The following is a 27,033-nucleotide window of genomic DNA, read 5'->3' as shown; positions in this document are numbered from 1 at the left end:
AAGCAATATGTGTGGGAGTCGGAGTCGTGGAGTCGGAGTTGGAGTCGGAGTAAGGGAAATTTCGGAGTCGGAGTCGGAGTCGCAGGTTTGGCTTGCCGACTCCACAGCCCTGGTTTAAACTATGCTATATATACCTGCTATCCAGTGATAAAGTACCCTTTCTCAACTTTGTACAATCTGGTCAAATCCATACTGGGCCTGAGAACATCTGAGTCTGCCTCCTGATCTATAGACATATATTTTTAATGTGTAAACTAGGCTACATATATACGTGTTATCCGGTGAAACTGTACCCTTTATCAACTTTCTACAATGTTGTTGAATCCATACTGGGCCTGAGAACGGCTGACGAGCTGTTATGCAAGCTACAGCACCTGTGGTTTGGACACGTAATTTTTTCACGAATGACGGTTAGGCCTAACTCCGGAATTGCGGTTGACCTGAACTTACTGGGAAATCATCGTTCGCAGGGAATAATCTGAATCCCAGATCCCCATCACTAACGGAGTTCAGCAGGTTATCTGCACCTATAAGCGACAAAAGCTGGTCCTTTCAGTGTAGCGTGCATGCAGCCCTGGACATGTATGGGAATGCTAGACCTGTTATTGCTCGATCTCATGTGCCAGAGCCTCGCTTATCCCTCTAGTAAGCTTGACGCGTACCGCGGGGCCATGCCGGAGTCTCGGTTGTTAACGGAATAAAGCTGAGAAATCGCTAGCACAACTACAAACACACATACCACACCACACACAGAATCGACAAAGCTTTCAAAGTGTGCATCTTCTCTTTAGGTGGCATGGTTGTGGTTTCCCGGGTAGAGTCCAATTAAGCCACAGGCTCCACTCCTGGTGGTGCCCTTTTGGACATTCCTTTAAGGTTCAGCTTTGCAATCATACTGCCCCCAGAAACCAAAAACTTTGCCTTCATGGACGCTGTTTGGAGGTTCATGGGAATAACGCCGCCCGATCAGCAGTCGGCATATGGGTCGCCCTCCCAGGGCTGTGGGGTACTGGGTACCGGGCCGGTGTCAGTGGGATGTGTCACAGCAGCGGTGACCCGGACGGTGGCCCTGGGCGCCCATGTAAATGGCGTGGTATAATGGTAAAGAGTTTATATAGATAGTTTGACGCCACCTGTGGTGTTCAGTAACATAAATGTTAGGCCGACGCTGCATGCAGATCCTCTGGGACTGATGGTGTTGTGCAGCAAAGATGGTGAAGCTCCCCGCAGGTGGAGCTGGAGTCCCAGGGAAGTGTAGATGTAGTGATGGGGAAAGGCACAGGCGGTGTAGGTGCTGGTACCCAGATGTAGCGGTGCTGGAATAACTGTAGGACACCAGAGCGTGCAGTTCCAAAGCTTTACTCACAGTCTGCAGGTTACACAGATGCCTGCCTCCGTGCTGTGTCCTCCGGGTCAGGACCTCAGCCAACCTCTGGGACCAAAATGGAAAGCTCCCTTCCAACACTCCGCCAACATGTACCTTCCTGAACGTCTCCTTTCTAGCGCTTGTGGGGGAAGCACTCACAGGACCGTGGTTCACTGAAGCGCCTCCTGTCTAACAGATGTTCCTCAGACTTTACTTGTATGGCAGACAGCTGTAGCCTTTTCCTTCTGGCTCCCACACGTCGGTGCTGGGGCCTCCGAGCCTTAGTTGGGTACAGAGCATTTATAGCTGCTACTTCCCCCGGTTTCTGCTGCAAGAACGTCAGTCTCCCTACAAACTCGGAGACCAGAATCGGGACCATGCGCTCCAGCTAGGAGTGAGCCTTAACTCTGCTCATCCTCCAGCTCCCCTTCTCACGTCCACACACTTCCCCTTCCCTGCACAGAGTGCCCTAACTTACCTCCTCCCGACCACAGAGAGCAGCTCCTCAGCAGTCAGGTTCAGAGGTCTCCCTGCTGGCCTGGAGTGGGAAATGTGTTGTGTGTTGGTTTCACAGCTAGAGAGATCCTTCGTTGCTCCCAAGCATGACATCACACTCCCTAGGAGGAAGGTAATGCCACTGTGGCGACCGTACTCTTGGGGATGCCACAAGTGCACTGAGGCCCAGCCACTGCTGGATGATGCTGCTGGTACATTGACCCAGACCACTACATTCCCCTCGCACTCTACACTGCCAGAATCTGACCCAGAGGAAACTCAGGTTCCCCTTCCCGCATACTATACCACCTTACACGGTGACAAAGAGGAAGGTGCAGATGAAAGTGCAGGTTCCTCGAGCAGGTGGGGGGGCATACTCATGGGCGATGGCACTGGCACAGGGCACCGCATAGTACGCAAAAGTGTCTCTGCCGGTGGGAGGGCCTAAACAGCCAAGTGCAGTGAGATGGAAGATGGGGACGACAAGGAGTTCAGAGTAGTGCTGGGATTCCCTAGCAAGGAGACTTATGTAATTGTTTTCAATGTTGGGACAGCAATTTTTGGGGAGCACTATACTCTGGTGAATGATATATGGTGCCCACCATACACTGGAGCATTCCAACGGTGGACATCAGACACAAGCAGCATTTACAGGGCCCATTATACACTAGAGCATTCCAAAGGTGGACATCAGACACAAGCAGCATTTACAGGGCCCATTATACACTAGAGCATTAGAAATGGGGCCCATTATGTATGGAGCATTATTTGGGCTGATAAGACAGTGGAGCTTCATCCATTGGGACCGACATATACTGTAGCATTATGTGGAGCTCATCATATACGGTTTGAAACATTATATGGGATCAATGATTCTGTATGGAGAAATATATGGGCCTCATTACTCTGTATAGCGCACTAAGCGCTGGCCATAATACTGTATGGAGTTATATACTGTCCGTTTTTGGAGGTATTGGAGAATTTAAAATGGATATCAGTCATGAGATGTAAGAAGTGAGGTATTTTTCATTGTACTATACCGCTATTTCTCTGCCGTATCGGAGCATGATGAGTTGTGGTAGGTGTTAAAGGGGAGCTCTTTGGCCCTGGGCACATGAAAACTTGGAGCCAGCCCTACCCCCCTCAACTGTAGCCAAATAACCCCCATTTTTCAGTGCGTAACTAGTATTATGAAGTAAATTAAGGTTGACAAGCTTCAGTAATAAGAATTTATGCTTTTGGCATTCAAATGGGCACTGTTGGTGTGTTTCCTGTCCTCCTCTCACTGCCGACTTTAATTCTCCATTGACTTACATTGGGTTTCGTGTTTCAGTCGGACCCCCGATTTTTCCCTATAATCGGCCGATTTTGCTCGACCCGACTTTTGGAAAAGTCGGGTTTCATGAAACGAAATTCGACCCTAAAAAAACAAAAGTCGCTCAATTCTACTGAATTGTTCTTATATGGGAAGTGGTGACTGGTTAGGATAATACTGATGTTCCCCTGACCGAGAGACCAGGGTTACATAACGTTAGGTTATGTCTATTCTACAGAAATATTGCCTGAATACTTCGTATTTTATCGATCTGCCTGTTGATAGTGATCTGTAATATTTCCTTCTTATCACTACTGTTTTCTTTGTTTTGTAAAATAAACACCCCTTGTGAGTTATCACCGAGCCGCCCTTCCTGCGCGGTGTCATTCTCGGACATTGTTCACATTTCAGTCTGTGCTACAACTACTTCTATACTGGAAAAACAGATATTAAACTATCGAAAGAAGAATCATAAATGGGGGAAGTAAGAATATCAGCATGATGCGCCTTCACAGGTCCGCCTACAAAAAGTACGAGTGAGACGGTCGGTTCTTACTAGCAGTGTGGCCTTCTGCTGGCCGTCTGTGTGTACATGGGTGACATCCATGTGACATCTATGACATCTGTGTGACATTCCTGTTTACATGTGTCCCATGTGTCTGACATCCATGTGACATCCGTATAGATGGTAAACATAATAGACAGAGGAGCCACGACCAAGTACTGAGTGCATTTACTGATCATACATTTCAGGAGGACAACATTCCGGATTTCACAATCAGGTTTCAGGCCGGTGTTATAAAGTATTCTAATTTCCTGAGATAATGATGTAACGGGGTCTTCCAAGCTGGGGTACCTCTTTCAGTACCACCCCGTGTTTTCGGAGGTCCGCTCTGCGTTGGCTGGAGTCTGAATGAAGGACGCTGGCTGGAATTCCTCTGAGTGCATGGGCGCATATAAAAGATCACTGCTTCTCCACGTATTTCCAGTCTGCCAACACTTTACTCACAGGACACAGAATATATCACACAGCTACAGAGGGCCGTCCAATAGACAAGCGTCAGGCCAGACATGCATTACAATAGCCACAGGTGGCCGGAGCCTGTGGATGTTTACTGTGGGAATTACAAAGGTGGGGGGAGGGCACACACTGCTGATACATTAGGGACATGCATCTCACATGGAACCTATTATATATACATATAACTGCACAACATATTCTGGGTGCTGAGTGGTTCTGTAACACGGCTCCCCCTTTTCAGCGACGCGATCGGCATACACAGTCTGATCCTCAATGGATCAGTTTGGGGATGACCGAAGTTTATGGGGTTGGTACAAGTTCCGTTTGTCGACTTAGTCCATTGGCGTTACCATTTTGTTTGCCAGGTCTGTGGTGGATGGTGAAGTCCAGAGGTTGTAGGGCTAAACTCCACCGCAGCAATCTGGCGTTGTCTCCAGAGACCCAATTAAGCCAGACTAGGGGATTATGGTCCGTTAGGAGGGAAAACTGTCGTCCATACAAATATTGTTGCAACTTCTTGAGTGCCCATACTACCGCCAGGCACTCCTTCTCGATGGCCGCATAGCTTACTTCACGGGGCAGTAGTTTCTGACTCAGGTAAGCTACCGGGTGTTCTTGGCCGTCCGGCCCGACTTGGCTCAGTACTGCCCCCAATCCAAACATAGAAGCGTCTGTATGAACAAGGAAACGTTTAGTTGGATCGGGTGCGGCCAATACAGGGGTATTGGTGAGGGCGTCCTTTAGTTGGCGGAAGGCTTCCTCACACTCTGAGGTCCAGGTTACCTGGCGGGGTTGATTCTTACGGGTCAGATCAGTGACGGGCTTGGCTACGCTGCTGTAATTGGGAACAAATTCCCCGTAATACCCCGCTGTCCCTAGAAACGCCATGACCTGGGTTTTAGTGCGTGGGATGGGCCATTTGGCTATGGCCTCAATCTTGGCTGGTTCTGGTCGCTGTTTCCCACTTCCCACCCAATGCCCTAAATACTGAACCTCTGCTTTGCCCACGTGACACTTGTTTGGGTTCAGGGTGATTCCGGCCTGGTGGATCCTGTCCAATACTGTCTCTAGGTGATTTAGATGCTCTTCCCATGTCGCACTGTAGATGGCGATGTCGTCCAGGTAGGCACAAGCATAGTCCTGGAGACCATCCAGACGCCGGTCAGCCAGCCTTTGGAAGGTCGCCGAGGCATTCTTCATCCCGAATGGCATAACTCGAAACTGGAATAAGCCGAGCGAGGTGACAAATGCCGACTTGGGAATAGCGTCAGGACTAAGGGGAATCTGCCAGTAGCCTTTGCATAGATCGTTGGTGGTCAAATACTTTGCCCCCGCCAGCCGGTCTAACAACTCATCCACACGCGGCATGTGGTATGCATCCATCACTGTTTTCTCATTGAGCTTACGATAGTCTACACAAAACCGTGTAGTCCCATCCTTCTTGGGCACTAACACTACGGGGGATGCCCAGGGACTATCTGACTCTTCAATGACCCCTAAACGCAACATCTCTTGTCGCATCCCCGCTCGTACAGACTCAGGGACGCGGAAGGGGTTTTGTCACAGGGGGGTCTGATCCTGGGTCTCAACCTTGTGTTGTGCCAGGCGAGTGTACCCCGGTCTCTCTGAAAACATCCTCTATGGCAGCCTCAACAACGCCTCCGCCTGCTGTCTCTCCCGGGGGCCTAGGTCTTCACCCAAGTGTACCTGGTCCCATGTTTTAGACTGAGTCCTTTCCCCTAAGACATCCGGCAAGGGAAGTCCGACTAAATCCTCTGCTTCAGGTGCACAGATGGCCACTACCTCTTCAGGGCGCTCCCGGTAGGGCTTCAGCATATTCACGTGGAACATGCGGATAACCCTGGGGTCGTCACAATCGGCGACATTATAGGTTGTGTCGGCTATTTTCCCCATCTACCTGGTAGGGCCCCTGCCATGCAGCTTGAAACTTATTCTGCTTAGTGGGCTCTAACACCAGGACCTTCTGTCCTATTTCCAAGGTGCGCTCTCTGGCCCTCCGATCGTACCATATGCGCTGGCGCCTCTGTGTCGCCTGCAGGTTCTCACGTACAACCTGGGTCAGCTCCTGTAGGCGGGCCCGGAATTCCAACACATAGGGTACAATAGGTACCCCTTCTATGAGGCCCTCCCCTTCCCAGTGTTCCAGCACTAAGTCTAGGGGTCCCCTTACCCGTCTCCCGTATACCAGCTCGAACGGGGAGAACCCCGTGGATTCTTGGGGCACCTCCCGATAGGCAAACAGGAGGTGTGGCAAGAATTTCACCCCGTCCCTGTAGGTCCTGGTAAAAGTCCCAATGAGCTGTTTTAATGTCCCGTTAAAGCGTTCACACAACCCACTGGTTTGCGGGTGGTACGGGGCGCTTCTAATGGACTTTACGCCGCACAGCTTCCACGGTTGGTTGGTCACCTCTGCTGTAAACTGTGTACCCTGGTCCGAGATAATCTCCCGGGGAAATCTAACCCGTGAGAACACCTGGAGCAGGGTGGCCGCCACCGTCTCTGCCAGTATGTTAGGTAACGCAACCGCCTCTGGATACCGTGTGGCATAATCTACCACTGTCAATATATACTTTTTCCCGGACGGACTGGGTTTGGCTAACGGCCCTATCAAATGGACCGTTACTCGGCTAAATGGTTCCTCCACAATGGGGAGGGGGCGTAATTTGGCCTTGCATCGATTCCCCCTATTGCCAATGCGCTGACAACTGTCACAGGTCTGGCAGTACTGACGAACATCATAGGTTACCCCCAGCCAAAAGAAGTTTTGTGTCAGACGATGCCTGGTGCGACTGACGCCAAAGTGCCCGGCCAAGGGTATATCATGACAGATTCACAGTAGCTCCTGCCTATACTTCTTGGGAACTACCAGCTGTTGTTTTATAGTGGGGCTCGTCCCTGTGTGGTGCTGCTCTGTGATCCGGTAGAGGAGTCCCTGCTTCCATACAAACTGTTCCCCTTCTAGTACTCCTCTCCCCTCCTGTGCCTTCCCACAATATCCCTCCAATGAAGGATCCTCAAGTAACTCCCTCTTAAATTCATCTGGGCTGGCCCAAGAAATGTGTCTGGCTATGGGAATACGTGCAGGGCTGGGATGTCTTACCTGGGCCTCCTCTGAGTGTGATTCCGCCTCCGCAGCTCGAGCTTGTCTCCGGGTGGTCACAGCATAGGTCTCAGCCAGAGGGGCCACCGAGAATGCAGACAACATGGGCCCCAAGTCATTTCCCAGCAAGACGTCTGCAGGCAAATCCTCCATCAAGCCGACCTCAACAAGGCCATCCCCGACTCCCCAGTTCAGGTGAATCCTGGCAGTGGGTAGTCGATGTATGGCTCCCCCTGCTACACGGACTGCCACTGTCCGGTCCGTCTTCTTTTGGTCCCGGACGAGATGAGGCTTCACAAGGGTCAAAGTTGCTCCGGAATCTCTTAGTCCCTGCATATGTTTCCCATTAACCCACACGACCTGTCGATGCTGTTGTCGATTATCTGCCCGGGTTGCCTGCACGGGGTCTACTTCATGCAGCACTTCCTCCATCTCTTCCACCCCTTGGTTTGTCGTAGCCCCCAATGCCGGGTCAGCTTCGCCTTGGTAGCAGTGTACAGCAGCCCGGCTGAATGTAGCTGTTCCCGCCTTTGGCCACTGGATATGCTGAGTCCGGTTGGGGCATTGTCTTTGCAGGTGGCTCAGCTGACGGCAGGTGTGGCATCGCGCCCCAGGGGGACTGTGGTAGGCCGGGTTTCTAGCTCATCCCCCTACAATCTTCGGTGGTTTGGGGCCCTCCAGGTCCATGGGCGGGCCCCTAGTGACCACCTTTGATCCGGAGAACTGCGGCCTCCTGGCATCATGATGTTCTTCGGCCAGACGACCGGCTTCCTCAAGAGTCGTTGGCCGCCTGTCCCGAAGCCATTCCTGTGTCTCGGGGTTTAGTCCATTAAAGAATCGCTCTAACAGCAAGAGCTGGAGGACGTCCTCCTTAGTGGTTGCTTGGCTTCCTTGTACCCACTGTAGCAGTGACCGCCGTAATTTACAGGCCCATTCAGCGTGGGTATCGGTTACGCATTTTATAAGTCCGCGGAACTTTTGGCGATAGGCCTCTGGTGTCAGCGCATACCGGGCCAAGATCACTTCTTTGATCCGCTCATAGTCCATACAGTCCTCATCAGGTACCGTGCGATAGGCGTCCGCTGCCCGGCCTGTCAGCTTGCTGGCCAGAATCTGAACCCGTTCCTCCGGCTTTACTTGATGAAGGGCACACTGCCGCTCAAAGTCCTGCAGAAAGCCATCAATGTCTTCCTCTGCCTCCCCCAACTGTCGGAAGGCACTGTACTGGATCTTTTTGTGGCTTACTGTTGAAGGTACCTGGTCGAAGGCCAGAGCTCCCCCTGCTCGCTGACTCTCCTCTCTCTGCTCTGCCATCTCCATCTTGGCCAGCTCTACTTTGGTCCGCTCTGCCATCTCCATCTTGGCTAGCTCTATCCTGGTCCGCTCGGCCATCTTTTCCTTCAGATCAGTACGCACATCAGCCATCACCTCTCTTATGATCTCTACTGCAGGGTTTGGGCCATAGAACGCCAGTCTGCTCTTTACCTCCCTCTGGAATTCGGTCTCCTCCACGTTCACATTGGGGGGCGCTGCACTGTCGTGTTCCATGATGGCTGCTATCAAATCCGCTATTGTTTTGTTGCTGGCGATCAACCCTCGGGCTTCCACCAGGTCTTTTAAAGTAGTCCTCTTTAACTTCTGGTAGTTATTTTCCATTCATTCCTTTCCTCCTGTAGAAGGGGTATCATGTCCCGCTGTCTGCCACCAGTGTAATGGGGTCTACCAAGCTGGGGTACATCTTTCAGTACCACCCCGTGTTTTCAGAGGTCCGCTCTGCGTTGGCTGGAGTCTGAATGAAGGACGCTGGCTGGAATTCCTCTGAGTGCATGGGCGCATATAAAAGATCACTGCTTCCCCATGTATTTCCAGTCTGACAACACTTTACTCACAGGACACAGAATATATCACACAGATACAGAGGGCCGGCCAATAGACAAGCGTCAGGCCAGACATGCATTACAAAAGCCGCAGGTGGCCTGAGCCTGCGTATGTTTACTGTGGGAATTACAGTGGGGCAAAAAAGTATTTAGTCAGTCAGCAATAGTGCAAGTTCCACCACTTAAAAAGATGAGAGGCGTCTGTAATTTACATCATAGGTAGACCTCAACTATGGGAGACAAACTGAGAAAAAAAAATCCAGAAAATCACATTGTCTGGTTTTTTTTCATTTTATTTGCATATTATGGTGGAAAATAAGTATTTTGTCAGAAACAAAATTTCATCTCAATACTTTGTGATATATCCTTTGTTGGCAATGACAGAGGTCAAACGTTTTCTGTAAGTCTTCACAAGGTTGCCACACACTGTTGTTGGTATGTTGGCCCATTCCTCCATGCAGATCTCCTCTAGAGCAGTGATGTTTTTGGCTTTTCGCTTGGCAACACGGACTTTCAACTCCCTCCAAAGGTTTTCTATAGGGTTGAGATCTGGAGACTGGCTAGGCCACTCCAGGACCTTGAAATGCTTCTTACGAAGCCACTCCTTCGTTGCCCTGGCGGTGTGCTTTGGATCATTGTCATGTTGAAAGACCCAGCCACGTTTCATCATCAATGCCCTTGCTGATGGAAGGAGGTTTGCACTCAAAATCTCACGATACATGGCCCCATTCATTCTTTCATGTACCCGGATCAGTCGTCCTGGCCCCTTTGCAGAGAAACAGCCCCAAAGCATGATGTTTCCACCACCATGCTTTACAGTAGGTATGGTGTTTGATGGATGCAACTCAGTATTCTTTTTCCTCCAAACACGACAAGTTGTGTTTCTACCAAACAGTTCCAGTTTTGTTTCATCAGACCATAGGACATTCTCCCAAAACTCCTCTGGATCATCCAAATGCTCTCTAGCAAACTTCAGACGGGCCCGGACATGTACAGGCTTAAGCAGTGGGACACGTCTGGCACTGCAGGATCTGAGTCCATGGTGGCGTAGTGTGTTACTTATGGTATGCCTTGTTACATTGGTCCCAGCTCTCTGCAGTTCATTCACTAGGTCCCCCCGCGTGATTCTGGGATTTTTGCTCACCGTTCTTGTGATCATTCTGACCCCACGGGGTGGGATTTTGCGTGGAGCACCAGATCGAGGGAGATTATCAGTGGTCTTGTATGTCTTCCATTTTCTAATTATTGCTCCCACAGTTGATTTCTTCACTCCAAGCTGGTTGGCTATTGCAGATTCAGTCTTCCCAGCCTGGTGCAGGGCTACAATTTTGTTTCTGGTGTCCTTTGACAGCTCTTTGGTCTTCACCATAGTGGAGTTTGGAGTCAGACTGTTTGAGGGTGTGCACAGGTGTCTTTTTATACTGATAACAAGTTTAAACAGGTGCCATTACTACAGGTAATGAGTGGAGGAAAGAGGAGACTCTTAAAGAAGAAGTTACAGGTCTGTGAGAGCCAGAAATCTTGATTGCTTGTTTCTGACCAAATACTTATTTTCCACCATAATATGCAAATAAAATGAAAAAAAAACAGACAATGTGATTTTCTGGATTTTTTTTTCTCAGTTTGTCTCCCATAGTTGAGGTCTACCTATGATGTAAATTACAGACGCCTCTCATTTTTTTAAGTGGTGGAACTTGCACTATTGCTGACTGACTAAATACTTTTTTGCCCCACTGTACAAAGGTGGGGGGAGGGCGGACACTGCTGATACATTAGGGACATGCATCTCACATGGAACCTATTATATATACATATAACTGCACAACATATTCTGGGTGCTGAGTGGTTCTGTAACAAATGACTTTTGGGTTTTCATTGGCTGTAAGCCATAATCATCATCATTACCAGAAATAAACCCGTGACATAGATCAGTCTGTGTGTAATGTCTCTATAGAATGGAGGAGAGTTTCTGTCTGTATTGAAGGACTGAAATAAATTTACTTTTTGATGATATTCTAATTTTGGGAGAAGCTCCTGTATTTGACAGATAGACAGATAAAAGGTAGATAATTAGATTAATATATAATAGATAGATACACACGTGGTCAAAATTGTTGGTACCCCTCGTTTAATGACAGAAAAACCCACAATGGTGATAGAAATAACTTGAATCTGACAAAAGTAATAAAAAATCAAGAATCTATGAACATGAACAGATGAAGGTCAGACTTTTATTTTTTATATAAATTCTGTGGCAGCATGGCTGAAAAGCAAACTCATGAAATCGGCCTGGACAGAAATGATGGTTCCCCTGACAATAGTGTGACAGACGGGACATGTTACATCGCGGTGTGTCCACTAATGATCATCACAGGTGTCTACAATCCTGGAGTCAGTGAGCGGCCTGTATAGAGGCTACAGATCCTCACTGTGCTGTGTGGTGACATGGTGGGTATCACACTCAACATGGACCAGAGGAGGCGAAGGAAAGAGTTGTCTCAGGAGATTAGAAAGAAAGTTATAGACAACCATGTCACAGGTAAAAGTTATAAGACCATCTCCAAGCAGCTCGATGTTCCTGTGACTACAGCTGCACATATTATTCAGAAATGTAAGCTTCATGGGACTGTAGCCGACCTCCCTGGACGTGGCCGCATCATACGAATGGTAACAAAAGAGCCCAGAAAAACTTCTAACCAGATTAAAGGTGAACTTCAAGCTCAAGTAACATCAGTGTCAGATCGCACCATCCGTCGTTGTATGAGCCAAAGTGGACTTCATGGGAGATGACCAAGGAGGACACCATTATTGAAAAAATTATAAAAAAGCCAGACTGGAATTTGCCAAACTACATGTTGAGAAGCCACAAAGCTTCTGGGATAATGTTCTATGGACGGATGACACAAAAATGGAACTTTTTGGCAAGTCACATCAGCTCTATGTTCACAGATGGAAAAATGAAGCATATCAAGAAAAGAACACTGCCCCTACTGTGAAATATGGAGGAGTCTCTGTTATATTCTGGGGCTGCTTTGCTGCATCTAGCACAGGGTGTCTAGAATCTGCAGGGTACAATGAACTCTCAAGACTATCAAGGGATTCTACAGAGAAATGTGCTGCCCAGTGTCAGAAAGCTTGGTCTCAGTCTCAGGTCATGGGTGCTGCAACAAGATAATGGCCCAAAACACACAGCTAAAAACACCCAAGAATGGCTAAGAGGAAAACATTGGACTGTTCTGACATGGCCTTCTATGAGGCCTGACCTAAATCCTATGGAGCATCTTTGGAAAGAGCTGAAACATGGCATCTGGAAAGGCGACCTTCACACACGAGACAACTGCAGCAGGCTGCTCTTGAGGAGTGGGACAAAATACCTGCGAGAGGAGCAGAAGTCTAATTGACAGGTACAGGAATCATTTGATTGCAGTGACTGCCCCAAAAGGTTGTGCAGCAAGATATCAAGTTAAGGAACCATCATTTCTGTCCAGGCCGATTTCATGAGGTTTATTTTTTATAAATTCTGTGGCAGCCTGGCTGAAACGCAATGTCTGACCTTCATCTGTTCATTTTCATAGATTTGTTGATTTATTATTACTTCTGTCAGATTGAAGTTATTTCTGTCACCGTTGTGGGTTTTTCTGTCATTAAACGAGGGGCGCCAACAATTTGACCACGTGTGTAAGAGATAAATAATAATAGATAATATATAGATAATAGATATATGATACAGTATATATGGGGTATATAGGTGATAGATATCCGTGAGATATAGAATTAGTTCCTTGCACTGTACTTGTAAACTCATCCCCAGACTACGTCGGACCTGCGTGGGTTCTCTTTTTTTTATAAATTGGTGAATTTGGAGACATAGGGAAGAGTTTATTGAGATAAGGTGTTTCTGTTTTTTTGTGTAATAACGGACTGCTCTGCTGTGTTCCTATGTGCACAGAGCAATGCGGTTTCTCCATGTAATGTGAATAGTGATGTGCGCCTTCCATAGTGTGTGATGGTAATGTACAGAGTGTCAGAATATAAAGCGTTCATGTACGATGTGAGTAGTGCATAGTGCGGGGTGAGTCCGGGATTCGATAAGGACACCAGGTTCAGCCTACAGGATAGGATAGAGTTAATGGATAGAACTAGCCCAGTGGGCCGGGACTAGTGTAAGTATAAAGGGTGCACTTTCTGGTTGAGTGAAAGTGAATGTCAAGTTCAGGTGTAGTGGGCTGCTAGGGCCAGCATGTACCACTGACCCAAAGCAGGGGGAAGCACTACCGGAATCCCAAGCCGACGCTTGTCACGCATGGAGCCCAAGGTCTGGCATAGAGGCCGCTGGACACATCGTGTCCTCTGATGTAGTGGAAGATTGACAGGGATCCGCTAAGACGGAAGGCGGTGGATCCCGGGTGCACTGCTGAAGTGGACAGGAAATTCCTGTGACTGACAGAGTCAGTGGGCTTAGGGATAGTCCAGGACGAATGAGTGGTAGAGCTGAACATGTGTGTTCCACCCTGAAGAACTTAGACTGACGAGTAAACATTTGCTTGTTCCAAAGAAATTTGTGTCCCCTGAGTTATGTGCAGCGGCTACTGAGGATGGAGGCTATTAGGTTCTCTAGGTAAACCCGAGACTGGACCCTCTGGGTCGTGATTCCAGAGCCCCCGAGGGCAAGCGGACCAGATAAGGGGCCTGAAGACACAGAAAGACGCCAGGCGCACAGACGCTGGCACGGACCTAGACCATAATCAGGCACCTTACCTGTCCCGAGGCCGTGCAGAAATACCCTGTGGGCGCCGCCAAGACTGGGCAGAGCCTCCGGGTCACGACCTCCCAGGGACACCCACGGCAGAACGCGGCCGCGCATGCGCAGACCGCTGCCTCGCCGAGACCCAGAGAAGGGAGGCGAGTGGCGGTGCGAGACAGCAGCAGGGGCGTGCACAGCAACGGAGTGGTCCTGGACAGTAGCGGGGGCGCGCACAGCAGTGGAGGGGCGCGGGTGAGTACCAGAGAGCGTGACAGAGGCCTGTGGCCCGCACACGAGTGTAATTCACTCAACACCCTACAGCACACTGGGACTGGGGCAAGATTTTCCCGTAGGGTGTCGGAGCGTAAATGTACAGCAACTCAGTCATCACTACCACTTGTGGCAACTTTACGTGTGTGTGTGGTTTTTTTTATCGTGTTAGTAATGGGGGTGTTTGATGGACTCCTCTCCATTACTAACCCCAGGGCTTGATGTCTGATAGACCTCTCTCTATTACTAAACACAGGGCTTGATGTCTGATAGACCTCTCTCCATTACTAAACACAGGGCTTGATGTCTGATAGACCTCTCTCCATTACTAAACACAGGGCTTGATGTCTGATAGACCTCTCTCCATTACTAAACACAGGGCTTGATGTCTGATAGACCCCTCTCCATTACTGACTCCAGGGGTTGATGTCTGATAGAGCCCTCTCTCCATTACTAACCCCAGGGCTTGATGTCTGATAGACCTCTCCATTACTAGCCCCAGAGTTTGATGTCTGATGTTCCCCTCTCCATTACTAACCCCAGGCCTTGATGTCTGATCAACCCCTGGGGACAGTAATGGCGTGGGTTTTATGTCTGATAGACCTTCTCTCCATTACTGTCCCGAGGGGTTGATGTCTGATAGACCCCTCTCCATTACTAACCCCATGGGATGAAGTCTGATGTCTTTTTTTCCTGCCACTTCACCAATGCCTCATTCCCTGCTTTGAGCAGGGGGTTGGACCAGATGACCCAGGAGGTCCCTTCCAACTCTACCATTCTGATTCTACCCATCTTTTCCACAGTGCAGCACAGCCCTACATCTCCTAATCTCTAACACCCTACCTGTCCTCTCCCCAGTGCTGCATTGACATACATTTCCTCCTCACCTTTGTCTACCACCCTATCCGTCCTCTCCTCGGTGCTTCACCTTGATACATCTCCTCATCTCTGTCTACAACCTACCTGTCTTATCCACAGTGATGCACCACCCTAGATCTCCTCCTCATCTATCATTCTACCTGTCCTCTCCACAGTGCTGCACTGCCCTATATCTCCTCCTCATCTCTATCTACCACCCTACCCGTCCTCTCCAGTGCTGCACTGCCCTACATCTCCTCCTCATCTGTATACCACACTACCCGTCCTCTCCACAGTACTGTGGGTCGCCCTCCCAGGGCTGTGTGGTACTCGGTACCGGGCCGGTATCAGCGGGACGTGTCACAGCAGCAGTGACCCGGACCGTGGCCCTGGGCGCCCAAGCAATGGCGGGGGATGGGAAGGGTGGAATGTAGTTAGATGAATAGTTTGTGACGCCACCTGTGGTGTTCGGCAAGGGAGGTATTAAGCCGACGCTGCATGCAGATCCTCTGGGACAGATGGTGTGGTGCAGCAATGATGGTATAGCCCTCCACAGGCTGGGCTGATGTCCCAGGGCAGTGTAGATGTGGAGACACTTAGATGGTATAGTGTCCGGCGCAGGGGATGTAGCAGTGCCAGGCGGACGGGCGCAGGAAGGAATGGAGGACACCAGGGCATGTAGTTCCAAAGCTTTAATCACAGTCTGTAGTGCCCGCTTCTGTGCCGTGTCCTCCGGGTCAGGGACTCAGTCAACCTCCAGGCAAGATGGAATGCTCCCTTCCACGCTCCGCCAACTTATGTGCCTTTTCTGAACGTCTCCTATATAGCGCCTTTAAGTGTGAAGATCTCCTAGTACTGAGTTACACTGGAGTTCCTCCAGACAGATGTTCCCAAGAACTCTACTTGTACGGCAGACAGCTGTACCCTGCTTCGGGGACTCCCTTACTCCTGAGTCCCGGCTCTCTATCCGTGTTGCTGTTGTGCCCCCAAGTCTTAGATGGGAGTAGTGCATTTACAGCCCACTACTCCTCCGGTGTCTGCTGTAGAACCATTAGTGTCCATACAACCTCGGGGACCGGGCCCCGGCCTTGCGCTTAGAACTTCTAGCAGGGTTCTTCCTCTAACCCACGTCCTCTGTGTTCCCTTTTACTCCTACTTTCCGTACTTGTCTTTCCCTTCTATGGAAGCTCAGGCTTCGGTTCAATGTCTTTCTCCTTCTTTCCTTTCCAAACATTTTATTATTATATTATAATAATGATAACATAGTAGACTCATTGTCTGCATAATGTGGGAGAGAGGTGGGGGGGGGAGAGAAGGGAAGGGATGGAGGAAAGAGGGAAGGGGAAACAAATCAGAGAACTCTGGTTCATGGTCAATACCATGTTCAAAGAATAACATAAGAACAATAATACAAACAATTAGTTCAAGTGAGTAATTGGCACATTATATGATATATAATGCACAATACCAAAATCTGGCTTTTAATTAAAGGGCAGTTTCCTATGTAATGGGTGTAGGAAAGATGTGATTCCACTTAGACCAATTGGAATAAAACTTTGAAAAATGATCATTAGCCAGAGCAAATTTATGTTCTTCTTTCCTTTCCCGTGCCAGCTGGCTCAGGTCACTGAGGCAGCTGCAGCACTCCTTCCTCCAGCCCTCTTCCAGGGATCCCCACTCCTCTCCGAGTGGCTTCCTCTCGCTTCCTCAACCTGACTGTACCCGACTGAACCTCTATCCTGGAACTGTCCCGTTCTTTTATATCTAGTCTAAACTCCACCCACCTCCCAGCACGTTTCGTGTTCCAAGCAGGGAACCACCAAAGGTGCTCTGCTTCTCTCTAAGCAAGGAGCCGCAATGTGGTTTTGCTGAACTACTCTATTGTGTGGGGTGCGAGTGTTGGAGCGTGGTCAGGAGCCTCCAACTAACCTGGATGGTGGGGCACCACACCTTAGGAGAAGGTGCAGTACCTCTGTGGCAACTGAAGCCTCAGGGGCGCCACAACTGCATTGCCGTACATCTCCTCATCTGTCTACCACACTACCCATCCTCTCCACAGTGTTGCACTGCCCTACATCTCCTCATCATCTGTCTGCCACCTACCAGTCTTCTTCACAGTACTGCACCACCCTACATCTCCTCATCTCTATGTACCACCTACCTATCCTCTCCAGAGTGCTGCACTGTCATACATCTCCTCTTCATCTTTGTCTACCATCTACCCATCCTCTCCACAGTGGTGCACCGCTGTTCATCTCCTCCTCACCTCTTTCTATCACCCTACAAGTCCTTTCCACAGTGCTGCACTGTCTAACATCTCCTCACCTGTCTTACACCTGCCTATCCTTTCCATAGTGTTGTACTACCCTACATCTCCTCCTCACCTCTGTCTACCACCCTTACTGCCCTCTACACAGTGCTACACCACCCTACATCTCCTCCTCACCTCTGTCTACCACCCTTACTGCCTTCTACACAGTGCTACACCACCCTACATCTCATCACTGGTCTACCACCCTTACTGCCTTCTACACAGTGCTACACCACCCTACATCTCATCACCGGTCTACCACCCTACCCATCTCCTCCTCACCTCAGTCTACCACCCTACCTGTCCTCTACACAGTGCTACACCACCCTACATCTCATCACCTGTCTACCACCCTTACTGCCCTCTACACAGTGCTACACCACCCTACATCTCATCACCGGTCTACCACCCTACCCGTCTCCTCCTCACCTCAGTCTACCACCCTACCTGTCCTCTACACAGTGCTACACCACCCTACATCTCATCACCGGTCTACCACCCTTACTGCCCTCTACACAGTGCTACACCACCCTACATCTCATCACCGGTCTACCACCCTTACTGCCTTCTACACAGTGCTACACCACCCTACATCTCATCACCGGTCTACCACCCTACCCGTCTCCTCCTCACCTCAGTCTACCACCCTACCTGTCCTCTGCACAGTGCTGCACTGCCTTACATGTCCCCTTATATCTCTCTACCACCAATTATTATTTCTTTGCACTTACGAAGTACAGTGATGGGATTCAATTTGGACCCATTATATGAAATTATTTATTGTCCTAATGGAAGAAGCTTGTGTATCTACTATATTATGATGTGATATTTATAAATGAAATAAAACTCCCATTAATACTATGGCCACAGACTCTGTGACATACTTGGAGTTCACATCCATTGTCACCTCATTTAGATTACTGCAGTTTATAAGTCAGGGTTAGATGCAATTATTCAACATACGTGATTCAGCACCAAAAATCCACTTGTAATTCTTCCACATGAAGCTGTGTCCTGATCACTCACAATGTGTGATTACATTCTCTCCATTTTTCTTTAGTTCAAGGTGCAACAATGGAGTCGAGTCTTGCCCCATGATGGGGAAGTAGGTTGTGAGGAGATGGCCGCTTACTAAAGACTATAGGAAGAATGGAAGTAGACCTGCACAAGACCTTGGCGACCCCTTTGCCCCTGTGCCGCTTCAGGATACTAGTCACTCACAATATAAACTTGTCCTATTCTTTCATTCCGACAAGACCCCACAGGCAATAAAGCCTTCTGCTACTGCTTTTCCCTGCCCATGTTAATGCACTTGAATGCGGTTGCATGTCGTTTCCTTGCACATTGAGAGGCCAGGTGTGCCATTTTGCAAGTTAACGCAACAAGTATCTTTTGCCCCTTTTTCCTTTTATCAGATAAGATTCCAAGGGTCTCATGATCTCAAAGGGGAAATCCCAAAATACACCTATCTACCGGAAATATGATTAAATCATCATTTCTAGGACGCTAGTTGTTGAGATCTTCACCGATCCAGAGAGTGGGGGTCCCAAAGTCCTTTGTGGGAATGGAGCAGTAGTGAGCATGTGAGACCACCACCCTTACAGGCAGTGACTGGGGCAGTGGATGGTGGTGCATGCCGGGGACTTTGGGATCCTTGCTCTTGTGATCAATGAGTGTCCCATTAGGTTTTCCCCAAACAATGGCATGTTATCGGTCATTACTACTGGCCCGGAAATGCTCCGGCCATAGTGACACACATCGCTCTGGATTCTAACAGTATCCACAGGATGGCTCTTCATTTACTAATCCTATGTTCTTGTTCTTTTCTGAAATTTTTTTTTTTTTTTTTTTTTTTAAGGTAAAAATCAGATTTTTATTAATTTAAAAAAATTCACATTCCATGTAAAGAAGTAAAGTCAATGTGTAACATACCGATACATCATAGTCCTCAATACGAGGAAATCAGACACAACGAAAAGAGGAATCACGTGACCATTACAAATACCACTGCTCCATCAGGAACATCATCAGGAACATTAGAAATAGGGTTAGCATGTCTGGGCTTTGTGGAGTGAGGTATGTAGGATGAGTGTCCGGGCTTTGTGAAGCGGGGTATGTAGGCATGAAGTGTCCAGGCTTTGTGAAGCAGGGCATGTAGGGAGGGTGAGTGCCCAGGCTTTGTGAAGCAGGGTATGGAGGCATGATGTGTCCGGGCTTTGTGAAGCAGGGTATGTAGGGAGGGTGAGTGCCCAGGCTTTGTGAAGCAGGGTATGTAGGGAGGGTGAGTGCCCAGGCTTTGTGAAGCGGGGTATGTAGGATCAGAGTGTCCGGGCTTTGTGAAGCGGGGTATGGAGGCATGAAGTGTCTGGGCTTTGTGAAGCGGGGTATGTAGGGTGAGTGTCCGGGCTTTGTGAAGCGGGGTATGTAGGGTGAGTGTCCGGGCTTTGTGAAGCGGGGTATGTAGGGTGAGTGTCCGGGCTTTGTGAAGCGGGGTATGTAGGGTGAGTGTCCGGGCTTTGTGAAGCGGGGTATGTAGGGTGAGTGTCCGGGCTTTGTGAAGCGGGGTATGTAGGGTGAGTGTCCGGGCTTTGTGAAGCGGGGTATGTAGGGTGAGTGTCCGGGCTTTGTGAAGCGGGGTATGTAGGGTGAGTGTCCGGGCTTTGTGAAGCGGGGTATGTAGGGTGAGTGTCTGGGCTTTGTGAAGCGGGGTATGTAGGGTGAGTGTCCGGGCTTTGTGAAGCGGGGTATGGAGGCATGAAGTGTCCAGGCTTTGTGAAGCGGGGTATGTAGGGTGAGTGTCCGGGCTTTGTGAAGCGGGGTATGGAGGCATGATGTGTCCGGGCTTTGTGAAGCGGGGTATGTAGGGTGAGTGTCCAGGCTTTGCGAAGCGGGGTATGTAGGGTGAGTGTCCGGGCTTTGTGAAGCGGGGTATGGAGGCATGATGTGTTCGGGCTTTGTGAAGCGGGGTATGTAGGGTGAGTGTCCGGGCTTTGTGAAGCGGGGTATGTAGGGTGAGTGTCTGGGCTTTGTGAAGCGGGGTATGTAGGGTGAGTGTCCGGGCTTTGTGAAGCGGGGTATGGAGGCATGATGTGTCCGGGCTTTGTGAAGCGGGGTATGGAGGCATGATGTGTCCGGGCTTTGTGAAGCGGGGTATGGAGGCATGAAGTGTCCGGGCTTTGTGAAGTGGGGTATGGAGGCATGATGTGTCCGGGCTTTGTGAAGCGGGGTATGGAGGCATGAAGTGTCCGGGCTTTGTGAAGTGGGGTATGTTGGGTGAGTGTCTGGGCTTTGTGACGCAGGGTATGTAGGTTCGGAGCATCCTACTCCAGGCCCATATCACTTTTATGCTGCTGGCATATCATACTGATAGGCCAGGACCCTGAAGTCTACGAGTCTGCTCAGCAGCTTAGAGTAGTAAAAGACATCTGTCAGCCTGAAGCCCAGCTTCTCGTACATTTTGCAGGCCTCCCACTGGGGTAACGTGGTGGTCAGGACCACCGCCTCACAGCCTCTCTTCCGGGCGAAGTCAATGAGCTTCCGGCACAAGACCTTGGCGACCCCTTTGCCCCTGTGCCGCTTCACCACCGAGAGTCGTCTCAGTTCCAGATGTTTTTCGCCTCCGGGTTCAGAAGACGGGAGAGCAGCGATCATCCCCATGAACTCCCCTCTTTTAGACTCCGCCACCCAAAAGCAATAACCGTCCCGCTGCAGGTAATATTTCGTAATGTCCAACATGTCATCAGAGAGGGCATGGTCTATGTAAGACGTGTACATGTAACGGGCACAAAGCCACAGAGCGACCAAAGCCAAGGCAACCGCAAGGGCGAAGGTGGTCACAGACACGAGGTCTAGCACAGGAAGGGCTACCGTGGCCAAGGCTGGAAGCCAAATGTGCGTCAGGCACAGAGCGTGCCGGAAGGCTTTATTGACGTGCTCCTTAAGGCCACTAGCAAACAGGTCCCTGGCCTCGTGGTAGTCAGAGTCCTTGTAGAGTCGGAGGAAGTAGTCAGACATGTTGGTGCTCTGCAAGAAATGAAAGTAATTCTTAAAGGGATGGCTCATCTCCTCTAAATATCTCCTGCTGGCCGTCAGTTAGCGGAGGTCTCGGGTACATCTGAAGGCTGAAAACGCATCGTGACCTAATTAATGCTTCTCACAGCTGTAGCGGTCAGGAGGAGATGTGACCGGAGATCTGCTGCCTTGTAGCCAATGCATTATTCCCATGGTTGACGCTGCACCTTCCTCGTCCTAAGGGCAGGGTCCCCTGCGGGGCAGACATGTGCAGGGGTGGCCTGCCCCTGAGTATGACCCTATTCACACTTGCTTTCTATCATTGCCTTACAGTCAATAAGACATGGATATTTATTACCAGCACGGCTATAAGAACCTGCTGTGAAACGCAATGAGAGCATGTGAGCACTGGGGTCCTGGATCCCACCAAGGACGACATCTGCCAGGAGTTAGTATGTTCCCCCATATTTCCTCCAAAGACATACTAATAGGGAATCTAGATTGTGAGCCCCGATGGGGACAGAGATGATAATGTCTATAAAGCTGTAGAATTAATGGCACTATATAAGTGAGTAAATAAATGTGGGGGCTCGTGTGTAGGGTCCTGGGGCTCTCTACACTTATGTATTATGCTTTTCTTATATAGCGCTATCATATACCACAGCGCTTTACAGACATTATCATCACTGTCCCCAATGGGGCTCACAGTCTACATCCCCAATCAGTCTTTGGAGAGTGGGAGGAAAGCGGAGAACCCGGAGGAAACCCACGAAACATGGGGAGAACAAACAATACTCTATACAGGTGTTCCTGCACGAGACTGTAAGGGGTTAATAACACGTGTCCTGCCTATGGTGGCTCCCAGACATCTGGGACTTATCGGGCCCTGGCTACACTGAGACTTTCTGGAAACTGATCGATTTTTACTACTGCACTACCATCCTCGGGAATACAGATCTGCAGAACGGATTGGTCCCTTCCTCTCAATATCCGGCGCCTGAGCGCCGAGCAATAAGTCTAGGTAACAAGGAGGGGGCACGACGAAGAAGTGACCCAATGCATCTTCTGGGGGAGAAAGCTGGGGGTCCGTCCTAACCCTGCCCTGGAATGAGTGGCACGTACCCTGAGAGCTGTAGCCCCCTGGGGGTCCCTGCCCTGGAATGAGTGGCACCTACCCTGAGAGCTGTAGCCCCCTGGGGGTCCCTGCCCTGGAATGAGTGGCACCTACCCTGAGAGCTGTAGCCCCCTGGGGGTCCCCGCCCTGGAATGAGTGGCACCTACCCTGAGATCTGTAGCCCCCTGGGGGTCCCCGCCCTGGAATGAGTGGCACCTACCCTGAGAGCTGGAGCCCCCTGGGGGTCCCTTGCCCTGGAATGAGTGGCACCTACCCTGAGAGCTGTAGCCCCCTGGGGGTCCCCGCCCTGGAATGAGTGGCACCTACCCTGATAGCTGGAGCCCCCTGGGGGTCCCTTGCCCTGGAATGAGTGGCACCTACCCTGATAGCTGGAGCCCCCTGGGGGTCCCTTGCCCTGGAATGAGTGGCACCTACCCTGATAGCTGGAGCCCCCTGGGGGTCCCTGCCCTGGAATGAGTGGCACCTATCCTGAGAGCTGTAGCCCCCTGGCGGTCCCCGCCCTGGAATGAGGGGAACATACCATAAGAGCTGGAGCCCCCTGGGGGTCCCCGCCCTGGAATGAGTGACACCTACCCTGAGATCTGTAGCCCCCTGGTGGTCCCCGCCCTGGAATGAGGGGAACGTACCATAAGAGCTGGAGCCCCCTGGGGGTCCCCGCCCTGGAATGAGTGACACCTACCCTGAGAGCTGGAGCCCCCTGGGGGTCCCTTGCCCTGGAATGAGTGGCACCTACCCTGATAGCTGGAGCCCCCTGGCGGTCCCCGCCCTGGAATGAGTGGCACCTACCCTGAGAGCTGTAGCCCCCTGGGGGTCCCTGCCCTGGAATGAGTGGCACCTATCCTGAGAGCTGTAGCCCCCTGGCGGTCCCCGCCCTGGAATGAGGGGAACGTACCATAAGAGCTGGAGCCCCCTGGGGGTCCCCGCCCTGGAATGAGTGACACCTACCCTGAGATCTGTAGCCCCCTGGGGGTCCCCGCCCTGGAATGAGTGGCACCTACCCTGAGAGCTGTAGCCCCCTGGGGGTCCCCGCCCTGGAATGAGTGGCACCTACCCTGAGAGCTGTAGCCCCCTGGGGGTCCCCGCCCTGGAATGAGTGGCACCTACCCTGAGAGCTGTAGCCCCCTGGAGGTCCCCGCCTTGGAATGAGTGGATCGTACCCTGGGAGTTGTAGTCCTCTGAGAGTTGTCCTCAGGGCTCGGCCTCCTCTCTGCTTCCTCCCCTTCCTGAGTGCAGTCTGGGGACTCTGCCAGTAAAATCTCTCCAGGATAGATCAGGTCAGTGATCAGGGAGCTGAGCCTGATTAACCCATGACTGACTGGATGACTGGGCACCAAGGCAGAGGCGTTCATTAATAACAGACGCGTCACACCGGTATAGTGTACAACCAGCCCCGAGTCCACATCCGACTTATCAGGGGGACATGTCAGGCAGTCACAGAAACACCGAACTTCAGGAAGGCAAAGTCTGACCAGCCTAGAGATGCCCTTAATCTGGTGACTGGGACAATGTCCTCAGAAATAAGAATACAGAAAATAAATGGGAAATGTGTAAGAACATCCTAGATAGGCGCTGTAAGCGGTTTATACCTTGTGGGGATAAAAGGACAAGAAATAGGAAAAACCCAATGTGGCTAAACAGAGAAGTAAGAGGGGCGATTACCAGTAACAAGAAAGCATCTACACTACTAAAGCAGGACGGCCCCGCTGAAGATCTAAAAAAACTACAGGGAGAAGAATACTTTATCTAAAAAACTAGTTATAGCTGCCAAAAAGGAGACAGAGAAGCACAAAGGAGAGTAACACTAATCCCAAACTGTTCTTCACCTATATCAATAGTAACAGAATCACAAGTGACAGTGTAGGAGCCTTATAAAACTGTGAGGGAAGAATGGTTGTAGATGATGAGGAAAAAGCGAATATATTACACACCTTCTTCTCCGCGGTATTCACAGTGGAAAATGAAATGCCGAGAGACAAAGAAAACCCGATATTAAGGGTCACCAATCTAACCCAAGAAGAGGCGCGAAACCGGCTAAATAAGATTACAATAGATAAATCTCCGGGTCCGGATGGCATACACCCACGAGTACTAAGAGAACTAAGGAATGGAATAGACAAGCCATTACTTCTTATGTTTAGAGACTCTATAGCGACGGGGTCTGTTCCACAGGACTGGCGCATAGCAAATGTGGTACCAATATTCAAAAAGGCTCTAAAAGTGACCTGGAAATTATAGGCCAGTGAGTCTAACCTCTATTGTTGGTGAGATATGTGAAGGGTTTCTGAGGGACGTTACACATTCTCATTGAGATAATCCAGAATAACTCCATATCAGCATGGGTCTATGAGGAATCGCTCCGGTCACACCAATCTAATCAGTTTTTATGAAGAGGTAAGCAATAGACTGGACCAAGGTGAGTCATTGGACGTGGTAGATCTTGATTTTTTCCAAAGCATTTGATACCGTGCCACACAAGAGGTTGGTACACAATGAGAATGCCGGGTCTGGGAGAAAAGGTGTGTAATGGGTAAGTAACTGGCTGAGTGATAGAAAGCAGAGGGGGGTTATAAATGGTATATTCTCTAACTGGGTCGCTGTGACCAGTGGTGACCGCAGGGGGTCGGTGTTGGGACCTCTTCTCTTCAACATATTTATTAACGATCTGGTAGAAGGTTTACACAGTAAAATATCGATCGTTTTGTATCATCTGCAAATATGTAAAGAAGTCAGTACAAGAGAAGATAGTATTCTGCTACAGATGGATCTGGATAAGAGGGAAACTTGGGCTGAAAGGTGGCAGATGGGGTATAACAATGATAAACATGGATTTTTGTGAGTACTCACCGTAAAATCCTTTTCTCCGAGACGCTCATTGGGGGACACAGAGACTGTGGGTGTGTGCTTCTGCCGTCTGGAGGCCGACACTAAGTGTACAAAAAAAGAGTTAGCTCCTCCTCCGCCGCATACACCCTCGCCCCTAGGCCGGGCGTAACTCAGTTTAGTGCATAAGCAGTAGGAGAACGCGCCTTAAACTCAGGCAAGAAACTATATGTCTGAAAAAGGGGGCCACCCTAAACCTTGTACAAGGATTTGTATAACTCAAAATAAGTAAATGCCAACTGGCTGATAGGGTGGGTGCTGTGTCCCCCAATGAGCGTCTCGGAGAAAAGGATTTTACGGTGAGTACTCACAAAAATCCATGTTTCTCCTTCGTCTCATTGGGGGACACAGAGACTGTGGGACGTTCTAAAGCAGTCCTCTGGGCGGGATCTTAGCTCACCCAATCCATGCTAATTTGCGCCCCTGATTAGAGGTGCGCAACTGCTGCCTGGAGAATCTTTCTTCCCAGGCTTGCATCCGAGGATGCCTGGGTATGTACGTTATAATGTTTGACAAACGTATGCAAACTGGACCAGGTAGCTGCTTTGCATACCTGCTCCGCTGAAGCCTGGTGTCGCAGTGCCCATGAGGCACCCACTGCCCGTGCCGAGTGAGCCTTGATCCCTGCCGGAACCGGCGTGCCACTGATTTGATAAGCTTCTTGGACCGTCAGGCGAACCCATCTGGCCAAAGTCGCTCTGGACGCAGCGAGCCCCTTCCGCCGCCCCTCTGGAACCACGAATAGAGAGTCTGTCTGGCGGGATGGCGCTGTCCTTGTCACATACCTTCTAAGAGCTCTTACCAGATCCAGGGTGTGCAAAGCCTTCTCTACCCTGTGCACCGGTGCCGGGCAAAACGAGGGTAAGACAATGTCTTCGTTGATATGAAATGCAGACACAACCTTCGGCAAGAAGGGAGGAGCTGGCCTTAAAACTACCTTATCTTTATAAAAGGTCAGGAACGGCGGTTTACAAGATAAGGCCGCCAATTCCGAAACCCGCCTAATAGACGTTATAGCTACTAGAAAAACGACCTTTCTGGACAGGTAAGGTAAGGAGACCTCTTGCAATGGTTCGAAAGGAGCCTCCTGAAGGGCCCTGAGCACCAAGTTCAGGTCCCATGATTCCGTCGGCGCCTTATAGGGGGGTACTAAATGTGCGACCCCTTGCATAAACGTCCTAACCTGCCAGACGGAAGCGACTTTTCGTTGGAAAAGCACCGACAGGGCCGAGATTTGCGTTCTGAGCGAACTCGGAGCCAACCCTGCGTCCAGCCCTGCCTGTAGAAAAGCCAGTACGTTGGGGATCGAAAAAACCAGAGGAGCCACTTCACGATCCCTACACCAACGGAAAAAAACTTCCCAAGTTCGATGATATACTCTCGCCGAGGAAGGCTTTCGGGCACTCACCATCGTGGCCGCCACATCGCGCCTGAATCCTGCCTGTGTTAACAGCCAAGATTCAATGGCCACGCCGTCAAACACAGGGCCCCTAAGTTCGGATGGCAGATCGGCCCCTGGGACAGTAAGTCCGGCCGATCTGGAAGACGCCAGGGTACGTCCACCACTAGTTGGACCAGATCTGCATACCAGGCCCGCCGGGGCCAGTCTGGGGCCAGCAGAATTGCTGG

General features: G+C 50.2%; 2 protein-coding genes across 3 annotated transcripts in view; both read right to left on the bottom strand.

Annotated features, from left to right (window-relative positions):
* The window catches only part of LOC141075704 (probable N-acetyltransferase camello), a 69,595-nt gene that overhangs the window by 18,237 nt on the left and 24,325 nt on the right, over positions 1–27,033 (bottom strand). The gene's annotated exons all lie outside the window — the stretch shown is intronic.
* LOC141075702 (N-acetyltransferase 8-like) lies at positions 19,210–23,939 on the bottom strand. Of its 2 annotated transcripts, none has more exons than XM_073562829.1 (2): positions 23,682–23,939; positions 19,210–21,401 (listed from the first exon to the last, which is right to left on the bottom strand). In XM_073562829.1, exons 1-2 carry the CDS (start codon positions 23,871–23,873, stop codon positions 20,721–20,723), a joined length of 873 nt encoding a protein of 290 aa, XP_073418930.1. In that variant the 5' UTR covers positions 23,874–23,939; the 3' UTR covers positions 19,210–20,720. The 2 variants fall into 2 exon arrangements, with proteins under 2 accessions (XP_073418930.1, XP_073418932.1); XM_073562831.1 differs by lacking the exon at positions 23,682–23,939 and adding an exon at positions 22,512–22,574 and having other exon boundaries at positions 19,213–21,401.

Source organism: Dendrobates tinctorius, unplaced genomic scaffold (assembly GCF_039654945.1).
Source record: "Dendrobates tinctorius isolate UK_male_01 unplaced genomic scaffold, ASM3965494v1 ptg000367l, whole genome shotgun sequence".
Classification (NCBI taxonomy): domain Eukaryota; kingdom Metazoa; phylum Chordata; class Amphibia; order Anura; family Dendrobatidae; genus Dendrobates; species Dendrobates tinctorius.
This window is presented reverse-complemented; position numbering and strand designations above follow the sequence as displayed.